General features: G+C 43.2%; 1 protein-coding gene across 1 annotated transcript; it reads left to right on the plus strand.

Annotated features, from left to right (window-relative positions):
- The first annotated feature begins 257 nt into the window (after positions 1–257).
- LOC147001123 (uncharacterized) lies at positions 258–18,787 on the plus strand. Its single transcript, XM_085830219.1, is given in 6 exon segments — positions 258–395; positions 15,115–15,241; positions 15,440–15,500; positions 16,824–17,924; positions 17,926–18,179; positions 18,607–18,787. Coding segments are annotated over 6 exon segments (1,773 nt in total). The 5' UTR covers positions 258–269; the 3' UTR covers positions 18,711–18,787.
- Positions 18,788–20,542: the final 1,755 nt, after the last annotated feature.

A 20,542-nucleotide genomic window follows, 5' to 3' on the forward strand; every position in this document is an offset into this window, starting at 1 on the left:
CGCGTCCGGGACAGCGGCTTGGTGGCGCGCAGTTCCCGCTGACTGTGCGCCCCTGCGTCTGGGCTCCTTTGCAGAGGACTCGGTAGCTGCAGCTCCCGGAGCACAGCGGGCAGAGCTGCGGGCTGCGCGCGCCCCTGCTGCCACCGGGCGTCCAGCGGTGACTTCCGCGCCCGCGCTTCCCTTTGTTCAAGTCCCGGAGCAGTGGCGGGGTCGGAGCCCGCGCCCTGGGCGACTGAGTCTGCCGCAGTCCGCGCCCCGGCGCCCTGGCGATGCCGGACCAGATCTCCGTGTCGGAATTCCTGGCCGAGACCCATGAGGACTACAAGGCGCCCACGGCCTCTAGCTTCACCACGCGCACGGCCCAGTGCCGGAACACCGTGGCGGCCATCGAGGAGGTGAGCCGTAGCGTAGCCCGCGCCGGGCGGGAGGCTAGGGTCTCGGGGATCGGGCTGCGCCCTGGGCACCCGGTAGGATTCCGCGCCTGGTGCCCGATATCCAGTGCCCTCCGCCTGCGCCCACACCCGGGAAAAGTTTCTGGTACCCCAAAGCCGGACGCAGCCGCGCCAGCAGTGCCCGACACAGAAGCCCTTTGTTCCCTGCTCTAGGGAGAGGCTGCTTGGCCACCTTGGGGCTTTTTTGGGAACGCTCCTGTCTGTTCCCATTTCCAGGGCAGGGTTTCAGGTTCTTTGCTCCCATCCTCGGAGAGGTCAACTTCGGCTGCAGAGTCTGTGGCAGCTTCGAGCCGGGGACCCCTGCGAGCTCTGCGTCCCCGGAGAGATGGGTCTCCCTGCCTGGACCTCTCCAACTTGTTCCGGAAGTAGCCCGGCGGGAGCAGCTGTGGCTTCTGAGCCAACACGTAGAGCAGATCCAGGGACCCCAAGCTGCTTAGGCACGGGTGCCCATCCCATCTTGGGAGGCCTGGCAGTGTCCACTACTTGCCACAGAGCAGCACTGTAGAGGTACATGGAGAATGGTCTCTTTGAGGTCCAAAAGGTCTTTGGTGGCCGCTTCTGGGCTACCTGTGTAGTGCCTGTTGACAGTATGATCAGCTCCTGTGCCCTTAACCTGGAAAGGGCCTGCATAGTCATTGTATTGAGTGGCTAAGCAGCTAGCTCTCCAGATCCTGGGAAAGAGGGACTGCGAGATGGAAGCAATTTGGGTTGGAAATTGAAGCAGGCTTGGAAGAGGCTGTGTGAGTCCAGAGACCACGGCTGTCCACAGCTTGGGAAAGCCTCACTTACATCATTTTCTTTACCTCCCCAACAGAATTTAGAGTTTCGTGTTTTCAGCTCTGTAGGCTTTGTTCGTCCAGCTGGACTTAAAAAAGGTAGCTGGAGAACGAGACACACATGTGTAGCAGTAGTGAACCGATGACTACATTTCCTTTGCTCAGAATTTTAACATCAAGGTACATATTTTAAAATACTTGTGTCAGAGGCTGGTGTTCTGAGAGCCTTTAAATTAAGCTATGTCATTACATCCTTTCCCCTTGCTTGAACAAAGCATTTGCTATTAGGCATCGCCTGGGCAGGGGGTGGGGTGGGGGACTAGACTGTTGTTCGTTCGTGTAAAATATTTGTCTTTGTAGACCTACACAGTCAGGACTAGACTCAATGAAAAATACTAGGTTCAGCATCCTGCTCTTGGAAGTGAGCTAGGGTATCCCTTCTTCTCCTTCACCCTAGTCCCCTTTCTTTTCTCTCTCCTGTCTTCCCAAAGATCTGCTTGTAAATCTTTTGTAGCAAATTCAGTGAGAGCAGATTGCTTTAGTCCACTTTTGTCAGCCTGGCCTTTAGGTGCCACTGATGCCTTTAATGAGACAGGTGGGGGATGAGGGGGATGAGAGCCCCTCCCCCATGAGGGCCCTTGAAAAGCACTAGGAAGATAGTCACAGTGTTTTGAAAATACATCATTAATACTTATGAAAATAATTACATCCAAAAAGGTAGGACTCCCTCTGTGGAAAGGACACTTGTGTGTGATGTCCTTAAAAGACAGCTCATGTTTATAAAGTCAGGACGCTTCTCTCCTTGTATTGAATCAGTTAGGTATCAGTAATACTGGCAGATGTTGGAAAGCCTGGCAAATAGGAGTTGCAATTAAAGTTGGCATGGCCTCTCTCTGATTAATTTTAGTTTATAGTGGATGAACCCAAAGCTGCTTTTCCATGCAGTGTAGATTACCCAAGAGCTCAGTTACTGGGTAGATTAAAGAGAGACTGGATTTGGTCATTCTGTCAAATTGCAGGCTGGCTTCACTCAGCCTCCTAAGCAGAAAATGGATTTGAGTTGGAAACAGGGAAAACCTGAAATCTTTGCAGGCTTATCTCATTTTAAGTAAAGCCAGCACCCGCTCTAAGATAATAGTGTGTATAAACTGATTTGAAGGGTGAAAGGACTCAGTGTGGATTACTTAAAATAATGCTTTCTTTCTCCTCCTACATTTATAGTTAATGTTCACTTCCAAAACAAAAAGTTGTTCTCTGTCTAGTGTAATAATACACCATGTTTACAATACTTAGACTTTAAGCAAATGTCTTTTTATGGTCAGATGAGACATTAGGGTAGGTTTTGTGACATACAAAAAGTTACCCATTTCATAGAAATACCACTAAAAAAATAAGTTCCTGGCCTTCTCTAAATGAGTTATGGAATTAGTAAATTTATCTGATTAACTTTGGCAAACCTGATTGCTCCCAATGGAGAATATGTCTAGCTGTTTTCATTTTCTGATGGAAATAGGCTTTCTTTCTTTTTTTTTTTAAGATTTATTTATTTTTATTATATGTAAGTACACTGTAGTTGTCTTCAGACACTCCAGAAAAGGGAGTCAGATCTCATTAAGGATGGTTGTGAGCCACCATGTGGTTGCTGGGATTTGAACTTCAGACCTTCAGAAGAGCAGTTGGGTGCTCTTACCCACTGAGCCATCTCACCAGCCCCTGAAACAGGCTTTCTTGACTTGCACACCTATAGCTAGAATGTCTGTAGTTAGCCAGTGCCTGACCTGTATTACAGGTATCAAACTGTTGTGTTTAATCTCTATCCCTGCTGTGCAGATAAGGAATTTGAGGCTAGGAGATTAGTTCAGGTTATAGACACAGCAAGTGGAGTTTAAACTTGGCTGGATGCTGCTTTCTCAAACTGCATGGCGTTATCTAATGCTTAGTTATGGTGCTTTCTCAAAACTGCCCATAGCTAGATCAGCCACCTCCAAGTCAGGCTCCATCACTTTCCAGTTGTATGAATTGGGATGAGACCGTAATCGCCCAATATACTTTTACAGTTTTCAGTCCAGTTCACAGTCTAGATAATCATGTCTATTTCTGAAGGTTCTGGTACAGTACCCAGTAGACTTAGTAAATGGTAGCTGCTTTACCAGATTTCACTGTAGTTACTGTATAGACCCTGGACTTACAATGGAGCAGGGGAGAGAAGGAAATGGATGAATGGATGAAGGTGTGCATATAAATGGAAATTGTTGTCCCTTCCCCTAGGTGTGCTGTGTGTGGATGGGTGTGTGTGTGTGTGTGTGTGTGTGATGGCTCCTGTGCTGACCCAGGCCAGAGGCTGAACTTGCAAAGCTTTCCTGAATCAGTTCCCCATGGTCTGTCTCTGCTTCCCCTGAATCCTGGGGATCCCCATGCAGGTTCACAAGCTTGTGCAGCAAGCACCTGACCCCCTAAGCTGCCTTCCCAGCCCCCATGCACTCTCTCTAAGGAACTTATTGTCTTGGTAACAGGTGAGAGTGTAGGTGGTTTGAAACTTTTCACTTCCTGATGACTTTCTCTGGGTGACTTACTTTGCCCAGTTTGCAAAGTGCAGAAGCGCAACTGGTGTCAGCTTTGTGCTTTGGAAATAAGGGAGAAAATGAGTAGTTGTGGCATAAATCTGAAAACTGAGCTGCGCCACCCCCCACCCTCTTCCCAGCTTTGATTTTTGTATCTTAGTTTTTTTTAAGCCTCTGGTTACTTCAAAATACTCTGGAAATAGAAAAACATTGTGTGCATTGTTGGGACACTCCTGTTGTTTGTTAGGGCTTCTTTATAGCTCCATTCATTCCTACCCTGCTTATTTGGCATTGATATAATTTTAAAAATAGATTTGATATTGACTCTTTAAGTATTAAAATTTAACTTTTTCCTTCCATGGCCATGAGTCTCTTATTCTGTTGTCCTTGGTTACCTTAGAAATCGCTTTGCTGTTCTAACTGCAAAAGGAGAATGAACATCTGGACTGTACAGACTCTCAGGGGATGCTGTTCATGGGGCCAGGCTCCACCCAGTAGTTCCAATGGGAACTGGCCTTGCATTTGATTCTGAGTTGTAGTCCTTTGTGACTTGTTTGTAAACCAGCTCCTTCAGAATCCCAGGCTAACAGATTTTGAATCTATGGTCAGAAAGATGCCCCCTTTTTCTCAGTGTATCCTTGGAAGGGAGTAAGTTAACAGGTGATCATTTTATGCTGCCCTGAAATCTGAATTGGCGTCTCTGGAATGTCTTGAATCAGTTAGGGTGGAATTGGTTTCCCTCCAGCTGAATTCAATTTCTCTTTTATGATTAGTAGTGCAGTTACTATGCTACCACTCCTTGTGCACCCCAGCTCTTGATGTGGTTCATTTGGGAAGTGCTGCTGTGTGTTAGGTGAAGGGATTAGACATCTCTTCTCTTTGAAAGAATCTGTGGTTCCGTAGGGAGAAACCGATTCTCCAGGCAGATCAGTGACGTGAGGCCATGTCTGCCAGAGCATCCCTGGCGATGATGTAGAGAACAGGAAGACTGGGACCACTTACATGTGATCAGAGCATCTATGGTGATGATATAGAGAACAGGAAGACTGGGAATGCTTATATTTGATCAGGGATGTGGATGAAAGGGCCTTGAATGGAAGCCTGGTGTAAGAGGCTCCAGGGTGGTTTAATCCAGTCTTCCATATCTGTGTCCCTACCTTAGGGAAACATTTATTCACTCTTGGGCTGGTGATCAACTAGGCCTTTGGTGGAATTTTCCTATCCATCCAGGCTGTAGAAGGCTGCTTAGGCCAAGAATTTACAGAGGCCTTTAATGGTGGGGGACTGTGCTTTTGGCTTTTGGTCAGCATTGTAGCTCAAGAATGAAGTCAGCTCTTTGTTAACATTACTTGGTCTCAGATGCTTGGTGGCGACATGGGTTGATGGCCACTCTGTTGCATGATGTGGATTCAGGACTTTGTTTTACATACTTGCAGGAAGTCCTGTTGATGAGCATAGGCCCTTGAAACTGCAAAATGCTTCACCTGACAACCCCAGTCAGTGTGGTGTGCAACTTGCAGAGCCTCAGGTTCCATGGCAGAGCTGTGGAAATAAGAGTGTGCATTTTAACAGCACTCTCAGGAGCAGTGTGTGCACCAGGGTTTGAAAGTACTGTTGTAGGCTGCCCTGAGTCCTGGCTGTGTTCAGAGTTGCCTGGTGGGGGAGGGGGTGTCTGTGGACTGGAAGAACCTGGTTCTGCTCTCCTGAATTCTGATTTCATATGATTTGGGTGAGGCCTGGAGCTTTTATATTTGTAAAAGGCTCTTCCCTAGTTGATAATCACTGATAGAGAGGTGATTATGTCAGGTTGTGTGCCAGGTAGTGATAAGACAAGGTTATGCATAACTTGGGGAAAGGATGTGGTTTTGGAGGGGAGGAAACTGAAGTCGAGACAGGCATCTCTGCAGAGGTGACCTTTGAGCAGTCTGGAATGTAGAGGCTGCTTGCTTGCAAAGACCTAGGCATAGAGGAGTCCTGGAAAAGGGCTGAGATGTGAGTATCAGGGCAGACAGAAGGCCTGTGATCAGAGGTGAGGGAGAGCAGAGGGGCCTGTGTGGAGGGGTGGCTTAGGTCCAGATAGCACTGGACCTTGTGGAGAGAATTTGCACGTTGGCTGTGGAGTGGTGCAAAGCTGTTAGAGGGTTTGGGGCTCAGACTCCCATGGTCTGATTTCCTCTTTAGGATTTACTTTTTATTGATTTGTATCTGTGTGTGACACTCAGAATGCAGATGTCCTTAGAGCTTATGCAGCCAGAGTTGTAGGCAGCTGTGAACTGCTTGGTTGTGGGTGCTGGGAATGAAACTTGGAACCTCCAGAAGAGCAGGAAGTTCTCTTACAATAAACCATTTCTCCAGTCACTGCTTCACAGTTTAAAGACATTTCAGTGCTTGTTCCTAGGCCTAGGAGAAAAGTGGGGAGACCAGCAAAGGAGTAGGGGTTCATTTGGATGCTGCAGTGGTGGCAGTGCAGAAGTGTCCTTTGAACTGGGTGTCTTTCCCTGATTCTTGAAGCATGGGTCTCCTATCATCCCCAAGGTAAAAGTGGCACTGTCCAGCATGCCTTAGTGGTAGAGACCAGCTCTACTGTGAAGATTGGCTGGCTGGAGGACGTATTGAAAGCAGTCCTATTTTGCTTGTTTGTTTGTTTGTTTTTTGTTTTGTTTGTTTTTTTTTGTTTTTTGGTTTTTTTTTTTTTTTTTTTTTTTTCCGAGACAGGGTTTCTCTGTATAGCCCTGTGTGTCCTGGAATTCACTCAGACCAGACTGGCCTCGTACCCAGAAAATCTGCCTGCCTCTGCCTCCTGAGTGCTGGGATTAAAGACGTGTACCACCACACCTGGCTATGACCAGTATTTTTATGTGCTTTAATTCTATGTTAAGAAAATGTGCTTTTGCCAGATGGTTGCCAGCCAGACATATAAATAATATTATACAGAGTGTGCAGGCTGTGTTTATATATTTAGGGAATATACATATATGTATAAAATAACAAATGAAAAGAGAGGTAATGAATTTGAAAGAGAGCAAGCAGGGGTATATTGGTTGGTTTAGAGAATAGAAACGATGAGATTATATTACACTTTCAAAAAATAAAGAAAAGTAATTGTAAAGTAAGAAAGCATTAAATGGGATTATTTAAGATTATTCCTTTTTGAGAGAGGTCATATAGGCACCATGGAGTCATGTGACTCTGGGTTTCAGCAGTTGACAAAACAGGAGTTCTGACCACTCTGGTTGGTTCTTCTATGTCCTTTCACTGTGCAGAGGTGGGTTTCCTTTTTTTTTTTTTTTTTTTAAAGATTTTTTTTTTAAAGATTTATTTATTTATTATATGTAAGTATGCTGTCCTCAGACACTCCAGAAGAGGGCGCCAGATCTCGTTACGGATGGTTGTGAGCCACCATGTGGTTGCTGGGATTTGAACTCTGGACCTTCGGAAGAGCAGTCGGGTGCTCTTACCCACTGAGCCATCTCACCAGCCCGAGGTGGGTTTCCTTAGTGCAAGTACTAAGTACTTATTTCTCCAGAATTCTGGTACATAGTGAATATCAGCTGCAATATCCTGCAACATGAGATAACCCGTCCTTGATTTTTCTAAGTTACCTTGGCCGAGAGCCTTTCTATATTAGACATTAGAGAGACAATCTATTAAATTTCCTACTATATCCATAGAGAAATTCATTCTGATTTGAGATATGTTTACCTAGAAAACCTGTCCTAATACAACTGTGGCTTTTCTCTACTTTGCCACTGATGGCGATATGCTGGCTACCAAGATGGCTCAACAGTGTTTCCCTTACATTTCTGGCTTTCCTCCCAGGGTTGTTTGGTATCATCTGGTGAAAAGGAGCTGTAGTATCCCTGAGCCCAGCACTGAGCCACAAACAAAACTCTTGTTTCCTAAAATCCCTCTTTAATGTTCATTGCCTGGGCACCCTCTCACTCAGATTGATAACCCCACTGCACCTTGGGTAATGGGCTATGCAAGCTCTTCCCCTGGATTTCAGGAAGAAGAAGGCAGGTGCTGTGAGGCAAGCTCAGGCAAGGTCTGAAGTCAGGTCCTGGTAATGCAGGATCATTGCTCACAGAGGGCAGGAGCAGGCAGCTGACTAGCCTGAGTTGGAATATGTTGGAAACTAAAAGGGGTCCCTGGGGAAGAAAGGAAAGGGGGGAAGGCCCACACCCTGCCAGAGTTCCACCTATGCTCTGGACAGAGATGTGGGAGAGCTGCCATACACTCCCCTCTCAGCCCCAGGTGTACATCTAAGCCTTTGACCCACTCTTCGGGTCTGAACAAGGGGCAGCCCAACCTGGGAGCCCCAGGGCTACTTTCCTAAAGCCCTGGGGTTATGGGAGAGAGGGATGAGGGATGAGAGGTACCCACACCTGTGAGAGTGAGCACAGTGGATCTTGACTGGAGCACATGAAGGCCTTCCATGGGGAGATTAGAAAGGGCTCATTAGGAGAAAGCCTATCACTTCCTCCAAGCGCATTGGGCCTTGATGAGCAGAGACATTCTATGGTTTTAGAGCTTTATTATAGAAAGGCAGGGAGAAAGAGAGAAGGTAGAAGAGAAAGAGAGGCCCCCCTAGAAGGCTAGAAGGGGGAAGGCTAGATAGAAAGAGAATAAGAGGGAGAGAGGAGAGGAGAGGAGAGGAGAGGAGAGGAGAGGAGAGGAGAGGAGAGGAGAGGAGAGGAGAGGAGAGGAGAGGAGAGGAGAGGAGAAGACAAAGAGAAAGGAAAGAGGAGAAAGGAGTGAGAGAAGTGAGAGGTAAGAGAACAAAGGAGAGAGATCAAGAGAGATAGGTGGGGCTGAACAGTCCTTTTTATGGGCTTTACTGTTGCTAGGTAACTGGGGAGGAGTTTAGCCTGAAGGTAGGAAGCTTGGGACATCTCATATGGACTTTTAGCCAGGCTTCTCTTGTGGTGGCTGGGGTGGGGGTTGGGGAAAGTAATTTAGGCAGGAGCCTAAGTTCCAGAAGCATGAGGGAATTAATGCCTTCCTCATCAAGTAAGGGAATTATCACCCTCCCAGGGTTCAGACCTCAGCTCAAGGGGAGACCAGCCTGTCTATGCTTTTTAGCCCAGTGCCCCACATGAATGTTGAGTTCTCCCCCAGGGCTGGGAGGGATGAGAGTCCTCTTGGAGGACAGGCACAAATGCTAATGTAGTGCAAACCACACCTGAGATCTGGAAAAGCTCTGGCCCTGGACAGGAAGCACACTTTAACCTTGAGGAAGGGTGAGACCCACTGGCCAATCAAGGAGGCGGGATCTTCCGGGTGCCTTTCCCCAAGTTCAGTGTGGCTGTGCAGGCTTGAATGGTTCTCTGTGTCCTGCTCTGAGCTCTGCTGTTGGGTGCTGTGAGAGGACCTCAGGGAAGCTCTGATTTCGAGGCATGGTGAGCACAGGGTTACTGCCCACAGAGGGTAGGGGCTGGGTGCTGAGCAGTGGAAGCTGGGGTGGTGAGTCCTCTCTGGGGCTGGATGGGAAGTATAAGTCATATGTGAGCACCTGTGAGGTCTCTGGTGTTGCTCCTCACTTGCTCCATCAGGGGGTGACCTCTGATAACTCACCTATCATTGTCCAAATCGTTTTTGACCTTAGTTTGGCTGGCTTGTAAAAAAAAGGCTGGTTTCTTTGAGTCTGTAGCACACATGTCCAAACCCCTTTGTCTTTTAGTATACATTAAGAAGACAGGTAAAAATCTAATAGGTTTGATTTCATACATTATACTTGTTTTTGTTTTGTTTAGGTTTTGTTAATTTTTGTTCTATTGCAGTTTTTTCATATCTTTTACTTCATATGTTTAGTGATTTGATTATTATTTGGCAAAGGGACTTTGATAATTTCAGAAATTTTTTTATGGTTTTATTGAAAAATGATAGACCTCTGAGAGGATATTCTTCTATTTCAGTCGTTTGTAATTTCGCTTTCACATATTTTGCAGAAGTCCCAATTGTTTGTTGCCATGAAACTTTTAGAATCCACATTTTTTTGACTGAGATATCAATTTTTTCTCTTCATCTTGAATCCCTGAGATTCTGTCTTCTTTTCCTGTTCTAGGGGTGAACCTGGCCTCTGTAGTTGTCAGTGTACAGTTAATCTCACGTCCTGCTCTTAGAGACTTAGCAACAGCTTATGTCATTTCCTACCTCCATCCCCTGTGTTTGTTATCAGGCTTGCTTTATATACATCAGCCACCAGCTATAGCAGCTCTCTCTGTTTGTTCCCTGTCTCTGTTCTCTGCACATGCACACTCTCTGTCATCTCTCCCCTCATGGCTCTCTTTCTCCTCCCTGTCTGTGTGTCTGTCTGCAGGTCCTCTTGTGTACTTCTATCCCTTCCCCAGGTTCTCACTCCTCTCCCTTCCCCCAAACAACCTCTTTTGCACTTTATCTGTTGCATGCTTTAATTTCTCAGACCTGCTGTGATGGGATAGCTTGGATTTCTTGGTTGCAATTGTTCCTGGCTGTTACTCTCTATGTTGCTATGCTGGTGTGTAGCCATCTCTGTTTGGGTGATTATTGACCTAGGTACTGGCCTCTGGGTTTGTCTTTTTGGGTGGGAGTTTTGTTCCTGGGTTACTCTTTGATGCATGGATTTGAACATAGTGTTCACTGACAGTTTCCCTTTTACTGACCTGTTTGGTGGGTATGGTCAACAGGGGATGCTTTGTGGTATTAAAAGCTGGGAGAAGAGGCAGGCAGGAACAGAAGATCTTAGTAATCCACAAGGAGACATACACAGAATAGATGTCAAGCAGCCCATGGTGTTTAATACAATGTTGGAACAACTGGGAAAATTGAATCTGGGGTAAATCAATCAATCATGAAGTTGATCTATGGAAGCTTACCTTGTGCCCTTTCAGGCATGGAATTTGGTTGAACAGGGAGTATCTGCCCAAGTGGGGGCTGAGACACAGGGATGAGGCAGGAATGGATGGGCAGGTGGGGATTGTCTATGGTGTCTATAGGAGTCTTGCACAGGAGGAGAGGAAATTTCCACTGTCATTCTTTTCCAGTGTTAAGGGCAGCTGATATTAGGGTCTGCAGTAACAGATAGTGAGGTAGGTCTTTGGACAAAGTCTAGTCTACAGACAGGCATGGTTGTGGTTAACCAGGAGTTACTGTCTATAATCAGGGGTTTAGGAACAGAGATGAGTTTGTAAATCCCAAAGAGTTTGCTTTTTGAGAATGTACATTTGTACATTCCAGCAAAAATCCCATGACAAAATCTCCTTATCAACAGCCAGTTACGGTACATCAGCAGGGTCAAGCTACATAGAGATAACTAAGATCTCCTATAGAAAACAAAAACAAAAACAGCTTACCCATCATGGTTGTCAGATTTTTTTGCACCCCCTTGCTTGGTTCCTGCACATTATGCCAGACATACAATTTTTAAAATATTACAATGCTGATTTGTATGCAAACTCCCCAATCTTGTTGTAACTACAATAAATACTCAAAACCTCTAGACTTGGTCTCTCAGTTTGTACCTAATGGTAGTTTGACTGCTGAGAGTTCTTGTTACTGAGCTCATAAAAAAGACCTCTGTGTGTTTGCATTGCAATAGGCTCTGTGCTGGTCATTGCAGTTTCTGTGAGTTGGGCATAAAACCTTGATGCTTTGACTGGAACCCCAAGACCCTCAGGACTCCCATCTGAAGGGTTTTAAGACCGCTGTTAGGATGTGTCATTGCTGTTTTTTGTATCAGTGACCTGTCTGTCAAAAATGTATCTGTGTACCTTGGTTTTTTGATTTTTCTTGAGTACTCATGGAGGGAGATGAACACAATGAATGTGGAACTCCAGTGAAGTGGAAATGCTGGAGAATAATGGCAAGAAAGGGCTAGGAAGATATTCCAGGGCCTGGAATAGGGGTCGTGTGCCCCTGGTCTTAATTTCTGGGAAGTTACAGTAGTCTTGGTACCCTGCTCCATGGCTCACAGCTGCCATCCTGTCTTCATTTTCTCCTCTGTACAAGTGGTGGAATCTGCTGCTTAGCCTTCACCGCCCCCCTGGTGGCCCTCTATTATGTGTGTGCCACTTTAGTATTCTCTGAGAGAGGAAGTGAGACTGTTTCCATACCAATTGATATAGTTACTCACCCTCCACCTTGGGTTAAGTCCTTCTTATCAAGAGGATCTGTACCCATTAAATTGCCCCTGACAGAGAGCTCTTTATGACCGCATTCAGGGCAAAATCAGACTCTGAAAAATGGTGGAAAGGACAAAGACCTCATTTTGCCCCCTTCTAAACAACCCTGTTCTCAGTCTATATGTGACTCTGTAGTTTTGAACTTGGAGCTGTCAGTATATGGGAGGTTGTTTTTCATCCCTTCCAGCAAAGTTAACATATCTTCCTTAGACCAGCAGTCTTATTTCCGGGTCTGTGGGGCAATCTGCTCCTCTATTCACCTTCCAGCTGTTTGGCCACCTCTTTGGTCTCCCTGGCCTGGGAATCAGGGTTAAGGACACCTCATTACAGGGCAGTGCAGCCTCTCTTCACCCCATTCCCCTGTATCTTCCCATGCTCTGAGCAAGGAGCCCTTCCCATTTTATCCTGGATTAGACACTACTCCAACTCCCTGATGTGGTGGCAGGGGTCCTGTAATTGATATGGTTAGATCATTGGTTTTGGAATTTTACAACTTTCTCATTTATTATTGTCTCTGTGTCGTAGTTGTTTTAACTCAACATTTCAGACTACAGTCATCTGAAGGAGCCTCAGTTGCAGGTGTGCCCTCATCAGAATGGCTGGTTTCTATGTCTGTGAGAGATAGTGTTGATAATTGATATAGGAAGACTCTTCCATGAAGGGTGGCAATATTGGGAAGCAAGTGGTCGTGGGTTGGATGAGAGAGTTAGGTGAGAATTGTAGCTGCCTGTGGCCATGTGAACTGGGTTCCCCAGAAAGGCAGCACGGGGCTGAAAGAGATCAGAGGGCAACAAAAGAATGAGGCCAAGACAATCCTTTCTGTTCAAAGCCTCTGAAGTTTACTGAGAGTCCCTGCTTATAAAGAGGGTAGGCCCATCCTCTGCCAGCCCATTCTTTGTGCCTGGAGCCAGCTCATAGGCGATCTACAGGGCTTGTCTCCAGATAGTCTCCAAGATCTTTCAGCAGGCAGAGTATTGGAGAAGAGCAAATAGAGCCATCAAGGTCAGAAGGCTCTACCCTAGGTATACTGGCTGGTTTTATGTGTCAACTTGACACAGCTGGAGTTATCACAGAGAAAGGAGCTTCAGTTGAGGAAATGCCTCCATGAGATCCAACTGTAAGGCATTTTCTCCATTAGTGATCAAGGGGGGAAGACCCCTTGTGGGTGGGACCATCTCTGGGCTGGTAGTCTTGGGTCTATAAGAGAGCAGGCTGAGCAAGCCAGGGGAGGCAAGCCAGTAAGTAACATCCCTCCATGGCCTCTGCATCTGCTCCTGCTTTCTGACCTGCTTGAGTTCCAGTCCTGACTTCCTTGGTGATGAGCAGCAGTATGGAAGTGTAAGTCAAATAAACACTTTCCTCCCCAACTTGATTCTTTGCCATGGTGTTTGTTTAGGAATAGAAACCCTTACTAAGACTCTAGGTAATATCCTTCTAAGTGGCAGCAAAGTCAAAGTCTGGGTCAGCCTGCTCCAAGGCTGAGGGAGGCTACAGAGCATGAGAGAGTGACCAAGCAAGAATGCAAAGCAGGAAGTAGTGTTTGTCAAATGTTTTTGCCTTCATTTTCTAGCTTCAGTTTCTAGTCTGAGCTCCCAGTATGGTGGGCTGTGATCCAACAGAACCATGTAAAACAAACATTTATTACCTGAGATGCTTCTGCTCAGAGGAAACCATCACAGCAGCAGAGTTGCAAGGTAGAGCAACAGCAACAACAGCAATTGTTTCAAAAGCTGATTTTGCTGCTGGACAGAATCTATGGTCTCTTTTGAAGGATTATGGAAAATATCAGAAACTGAGATGGCAAAAGTCATAGAAAGCTGTACATGGAGTTTAATCGGTTGTTCCCATATGGTCTGGAAGATTGGAGTGTTGACAGTAATGCATCCACACGAAGTTGAGGTCATACTATTTCAGTGGAAAATGGACTGAAAACTTTAGGAAGAGGTCATTTGTGTGGTATTTTGGCCAAAAAAAAAAAAATCTTTTGTACTTGGCTTATGCCCTGAGATATTGAGTATTGAGTAAAAATTATTGCCTGATTTTTATATTTTTATTCTATTGATAAGTATTTGTTCAATCTTCCTATTTCTTTATTCAAGTTACATTCATATCGGTACACCCATCCCATTCCACCTTCCACAGTCCCTCATCACTGACTCCCTTTTATCTCCCCAGAGAGGGTGGGAACCACTTGAGTATCCCCCAACTATGGCATGTCAAGTCTCTGTAGGGTGTTGATGTTTCCCCAAAACTTGTGTTTGTTTTGAAATTTTTAAATAAATAGGAGTGTTTTGCCTCTGTGCGTGAATATGAATATCATGTGTACCACATTGTTAGTGTTGTTGGAAGGTGGATTCAGAACTCCTGTTCATAAAGCCATGTGTCACGTGAATGCTAGTAATTGACAACGGTTATCTGGAAGACCAGCAAGAGCTTTCCACGGCTGAGTTATTGCTCTCTCCTGCCTCATGCTGCTTTTTATGTTCTACACGTATATTAATAATATTTTCATCTGTCCATTGGTCCATTAAATGTGCCTTGATTGCTAGTAAAGTTTTACTAATGTTGCAGTTTAAAGCGGTACACTTCCTGTTTCTGCTAGATGAGTACAGAAGTGCAGGGAATGTATACTTCTTTGTAGGAACTGTAGTAAACAACTGAGTTCTTTCTATCATTTTTGTCTCCGTGACTGATTTTTGCAGTGGAGTAAGGATCTTAATATGTAACCTTTGCTGTCCTGGAATGTGTTACATAGAACAGACAGGGATCCAGCTCAATGATGTATACCTGCCCGTGACTCTGGGATTAAAGACATGAACAAATATACCCTGCTTGTCCATGATTTTTCTCGTTAGTGATTCTTCTTACAATTTCTGGGATATGTGCTCAGTACTGTTGATCTGTTTCACCCTACATCTCACTGTCAATTGGAATTCCTCTCGAAAGACTTTACCCTATTTATTTAAAATGTTCATAAGCAACACAGGTGAACCTTCAGTTCAATTTACTTTAAAATGTTATGGTACTTAGATTATAACTTCTGTGTCAGGAAGTCAGTGGAGGAAACACCAGAATTACATGAATATATGGTGAAGGAAGCATACGTTTACTTTACTGTGATGTCAGTACCATGCTTTGTGATGTACACATGTATGGGATATTTTAGGATGCAGTGACTTATGATGATGTGCATGTGAACTTCACTGGGGAAGAGTGGAATTTGCTGGATCCTTCCCAGAAGAGTCTCTACAAAGATGTGATGCTGGAGATCTACTGGAACCTCACTGTTATAGGTATGACTGTGAATTTACTTTTGCTTTTTAAAATAGTGGGAAGACATGTCTCTTGGTTAGTGATGGTGCTCTGTTATTACAATTGAGAACAAGGAAGACTGAGCTGCATAGTGTCCAGTGATGTGAAAATTCACAGTACCTTGAATTTTGCCTTATTTCCAATACTGTATCATTCATTATTCTGGTACTGTCTTTTAGGCTACACTTGGGAAAACCATCATATTGAAAGACATTGTCAAAGTTCAAGAAGAAATGAAAGGTAATTTTCACGTGAAAGCTTATGCAATTATGCCTCTAAGGAAGTTTTACAATGACATGGAAGCTCTAAATCAAAGCAGGAGTGTAAAATATCAATATTTGAAGTGTAACTGTAATTACAATATTTTTTTGATATTTATTTATTGTATATAAGTACACTGTAGCTGTCCGCAGATACTCCAGAAGAGGGCATCAAATTTTGTTACAGATGGTTATGAGCCACCTTGTGGTTGCCGGAATTTGAACTCAGGACCTTCGGAAGAGCAGTCTGTGCTCTTTACCACTGAGCCATCACGGCAGCCCTAATTATACTATTCTTAAAAAAAATGTACTGCCTAGATATAGTTATCTGATTTATCTATCAAAGCATTCCTTTAAAAAAAAAAAGATGAGGAAACATTGCCTTAAGGGATACCTTTATTCAATTTGTACCTCTACTAGAGCTATACTGATCTGGCCTTGTGTATAGACTTACAAGACTTAGATATTGCACATCAAATAGTGATAAATATATATGCAAAACCTTCCGATAAGCAAATAATCCATGGGAAAGTTGGTGATACTCATATCTTTATAGTGAAATTGATTGTTTGTTTAGGGTACAGTTTATGAGAGTCCAGAGTGTTGTCATAGGAGAAACTTTAATTCATATATTACACATCTATGAGGAATAAAAGGTCAAACAGTGTGAATGCAGTGTGGAAACCTTTCATCTGTTACTCTTCTATTAATATATATATCATGTGTAACAATTGATAAAAGCCCTGTGAGTATAGGGATATTGAAAGAAGCAATGTACCGCTTTCTATCCCAGAACTGTGAGAAAATTGTCAGATTCTATCTGTGGTAGACATTCTGAACATGATAAAAGTTTGCAATGAATTGGTTTTTACTGGGAACTTCCCCAAGCTCACACTGTAGAAAATCTTTATGGGTACTAGGAATTTGAAAATTCTTTTGTTTGTCCTGGTTTACATTCAAATGTGGTACAATTCATGCTACAGGAAAATTTATGAAAGCAATTAGTGTTATAAAGCTCTGGGTTGTTCCATTTTCCTCATATAGATGAAATACATCATATGAATATCCCGTATAAAAAGGATGTTATAAATGTCAGCCATGTAATAACCATCACAGATATCTCGAAAGATGCAAAACAACCCATAATGAGGGAGAACACCATGAACATATAAAGTGATAAAACCAGATGATCTGGTCCATCTTTATCAGTAGACCAATTTGTAAACTTTATTCATCTTGATGAAATGATTGAACAGGGAAATTAATGTAGTAAACATATCACATGTGCCAATTTTCATTGCAGGTATGTAAGTAATCATAGTGGAGAGAAACTCTATGAATGTAATGAACGTTCTAAAGCCTTTTCATGTCCTAGTCATCTCCAAAGTAATATAAGAAGACAAATTGGAGAGAAAACACATGAACATAACCAATGTGGTAAAGCCTTTTCAACACCCAGTCATCTTCAATATCATAAAAGAACCCATACTGGAGAGAAACGTTATGAATGTCATCAATGTGGTCAAGCCTTTAAAAAATGCAGTCATCTCCAATGTCATAAAAGAACACATACTGGAGAGAAACCATATGAATGTAATCAACATGGTAAAGCTTTTACAAGTCACAGTGGTCTCCAATATCATAAAAGAACACATACTGAAGAGAAACCCTATGAATGTAATCAATGTGGTAAAGCCTTTGCACAACTCAGTCATCTCCAACGTCATAAAAGAACACATACTGGAGAGAAACCCTATGAATGTGTTCAATGTGGTAAAGCCTTTGCACTACACAGTAGTTTTCAATGTCATAAAAGAACACATACTGGAGAGAAACCCTATGAATGTAATCAATGTGGTAAAGCCTTTGCACGTCACAATGGTCTCCAATGTCATAAAAGAACACATACTGGAGAAAAACCCTATGAATGTAATCAATGTGGTAAAGCCTTTTCACAACTCAGTCATCTCCAATATCATAAAACAACACATAGTGGAGAGAAACCCTATGAATGTAATCAATGTGGTAAAGCCTTTTCACAATACATTTATCTCCAATATCATAAAAGAACACATACTGGAGAGAAACCCTATGAATGTAATCAATGTGGTAAAGCCTTTTCACAACTCAGTCATCTCCAATGTCATGAAAGAACACATACTAGAGAGAAACCCTATGAATGTAATCAATGTGGTAAAGCCTTTTCACAATACATTTATCTCCAATATCATAAAAGAACACATACTGGAGAGAAACCCTATGAATGTAATCAATGTGGTAAAGCCTTTTCACAACTCAGTCATCTCCAATGTCATGAAAGAACACATACTGGAGAGAAACCCTATGAATGTAATCAATGTGGTAAAGTCTTTGCACAACTCAGTAGTCTCCACTATCATAAAAGAACACACTGGAGAGAAACCCTATAAATGTAATCAATGTAGTAAAGCATTTGCAGGTCACAATGGTCTCCAATCTCATAAAAGAACACATAATGGAGAGAAACCCTATTAATGTAATCAACATGGTAAAGCCTTTGCAAGACCCAGTCATCTCCAACGTCATAAAACTATACATACTGGAGAGAAACCCTATGAATGTAATCAATGTGGGAAAGCATTTGCACGTCACAGTCATCTCCAATATCAGAAAAGAACACATGCTTTCCTGATATAGCTGTCTCTTGGGAGGCTATTCTAGTGCCTGGCAAATACATAAGTGGATGCTCACATTGGATGGAAAACAGGGCCCTCAATGGAGGAGCCTGAGAAAGTACCAAAGGAGCTGAAGGGGTCTACAACCCTGTAGGCAGAACAACAATATAAACTAACCAGTACCCCAGAGCTCATGTCTCTAGCTGCATATGTTGCAGAAGATGGCGTAGTTTGCAATCACTGGGAAGAGAGGCCCCTTGGTCTTGCAAACTTTATAAGCCCCAGGACAGAGGAATGCCAGGGCCCAGAAGTGGGAGTGGGTAGGTAGGGGAGCATTGGGGTAGGAGTGTATAGGGGGACTTTCGGGATAGCGTTTTAAATGTAAATGAAGAAAATATCCAATAAAAAATTGAAATGTAAAAAAAAAAAAACATACTGGAGAGAAACCCTATGAATGTAATCAATGTGGTAAAGCCTTTGCAGGTCACAGTTGTCTCCAATATCATAAAAGAACCCATAATGGAGAGAAACCTTAGAAATGTAATCAATGTGATAAAGCCTTTTCTCAAAGTTATTGTCTCTATAATCATAAAAGAACCCATATTAGATAGAAACCTTATGAACGTAATCAGTGTGCTAAAACCTGTGCATATCCCACTCATCTTCCAAACGTAAAAGATTCCACACTGGAAAGAAACCTCATAAAAGCAATCAATGTGTTAAAGACTTTTTACAACTCTATAGTCTCCATTATTTTAAAAGAACACATAGAAGACAGAAACCTTAGGAAGGTAGTCGGTGTTGTAAAGCATTTGATGTCACAGTCATCTACGATGACATAAAAGATCACATACAAGTGAGAACCCACGTCAATGTTAAGAACGTAGTAAAACCTTTGCATGTCATAGTTCTTTAGGCATACACAAGACAAACTGCACGGCAGAGAAACCCCAATTTAAATGTTTGCTTTTCTGAGAGTTGGTTTGGTCATGAGATCTGTTCCTAGCCATTGAAAGGCTGAGGGACCTTCTGAGTATATTTAGTAAAGCCTTTGCACAATTTTGTACTTATCTTCATCATGGAAGAATTTTAACTGGGTAGAAACATTGTGAATCTATTTAGTATGGTGAAGCTTTTTCATTGAGCTTTTTATGTATATTCTTCTTTATATGAGACTATTCGTACTGGTGACAGATGCTATGAATGTCAGCAGTGTGGTAAAGCCTTTACATTGTTAGGTCCAGTCAGGTTCAACACAACTCACACTCCACGACAATGCAAAGGATAAGAATTTATTGGGCTGGGTGGTGGTGGTACACTCCTTTAATCCTGGCACTCAGGAGGCAGATGCAGGCAGATTGCTGAGATCGAAGCCCGACTAGTTTAGAGTGCATTCCAGGACAGCCAGGGCTACACAGTGAAACCCTGATTGGGAAAACAAAAAATGGAAAAAAAAAAAAAGAATTTATTGAGGATTTTTGCATCTATATTCATAAGGGATGCAAAAATCTTCAATAAAATTCTCGCTAACCGAATCCAAGAACACATTAAAGCAATCATCCATCCTGACCAAGTAGTTTTTATTCTAGGGATGCAGGGGTGGTTTAACATATGGAAATCCATCAACGTAATCCAGTATATAAACAAACTCAAAGACAAAAACCACATGATCATCTGGTTAGATGTGGAAAAAGCATTTGACAAGATCCAACACCCATTCATGATAAAAGTCTTGGAAAGATCAGGAATTCAAGGCCCTTACCTAAACATGATAAAAGCAATCTACAGCAAACCAGTAGCCAACATCAAAGTAAATGGTGAGAAGCTTGAAGCAGTCCCACTAAAATCAGGGACTAGACGGCTGTCCACTCTCTCCATACCTATTCAACATTGTACTTGAAGTCCTAGCCAGAGCAATTTGACAACAAAAGGAGATCAAGGGGATACAAATTGCCAAAGATGAAGTCAAAATATCACTTTTTGCAGATGATATGATAGTATATCTAAGTGACCCTAGAAATTCCACCAGAGAACTCCTAAGCCTGATAAACAGCTTCGGTGAAGTAGCTGGATATAAAATTAACTCAAACAAGTCAATGGCCTTTCTCTACACAAAGAATAAACAAGCTGAGAAAGAAATTAGGGAAACAACACCCTTCTCAATAGTCACAAATAATATAAAATATCTTGGCGTGACTCTAACTAAGGAAGTGAAAGATCTGTATGATAAGAACTTCAAGTCTCTGAAGAAAGAAATTAAAGAAGATCTCAGAAGATGGAAAGATCTCCCATGCTCATGGATTGGCGGGATCAATATAGTAAAAAAGGCTATCTTGCCAAAAGCAATCTACAGATTCAATGCAATCCC

Source organism: Mus caroli, unplaced genomic scaffold, assembly GCF_978045245.1.
Source record: "Mus caroli unplaced genomic scaffold, Mus_caroli_1 scaffold_14, whole genome shotgun sequence".
Taxonomy (NCBI): Eukaryota; Metazoa; Chordata; class Mammalia; order Rodentia; family Muridae; genus Mus; species Mus caroli.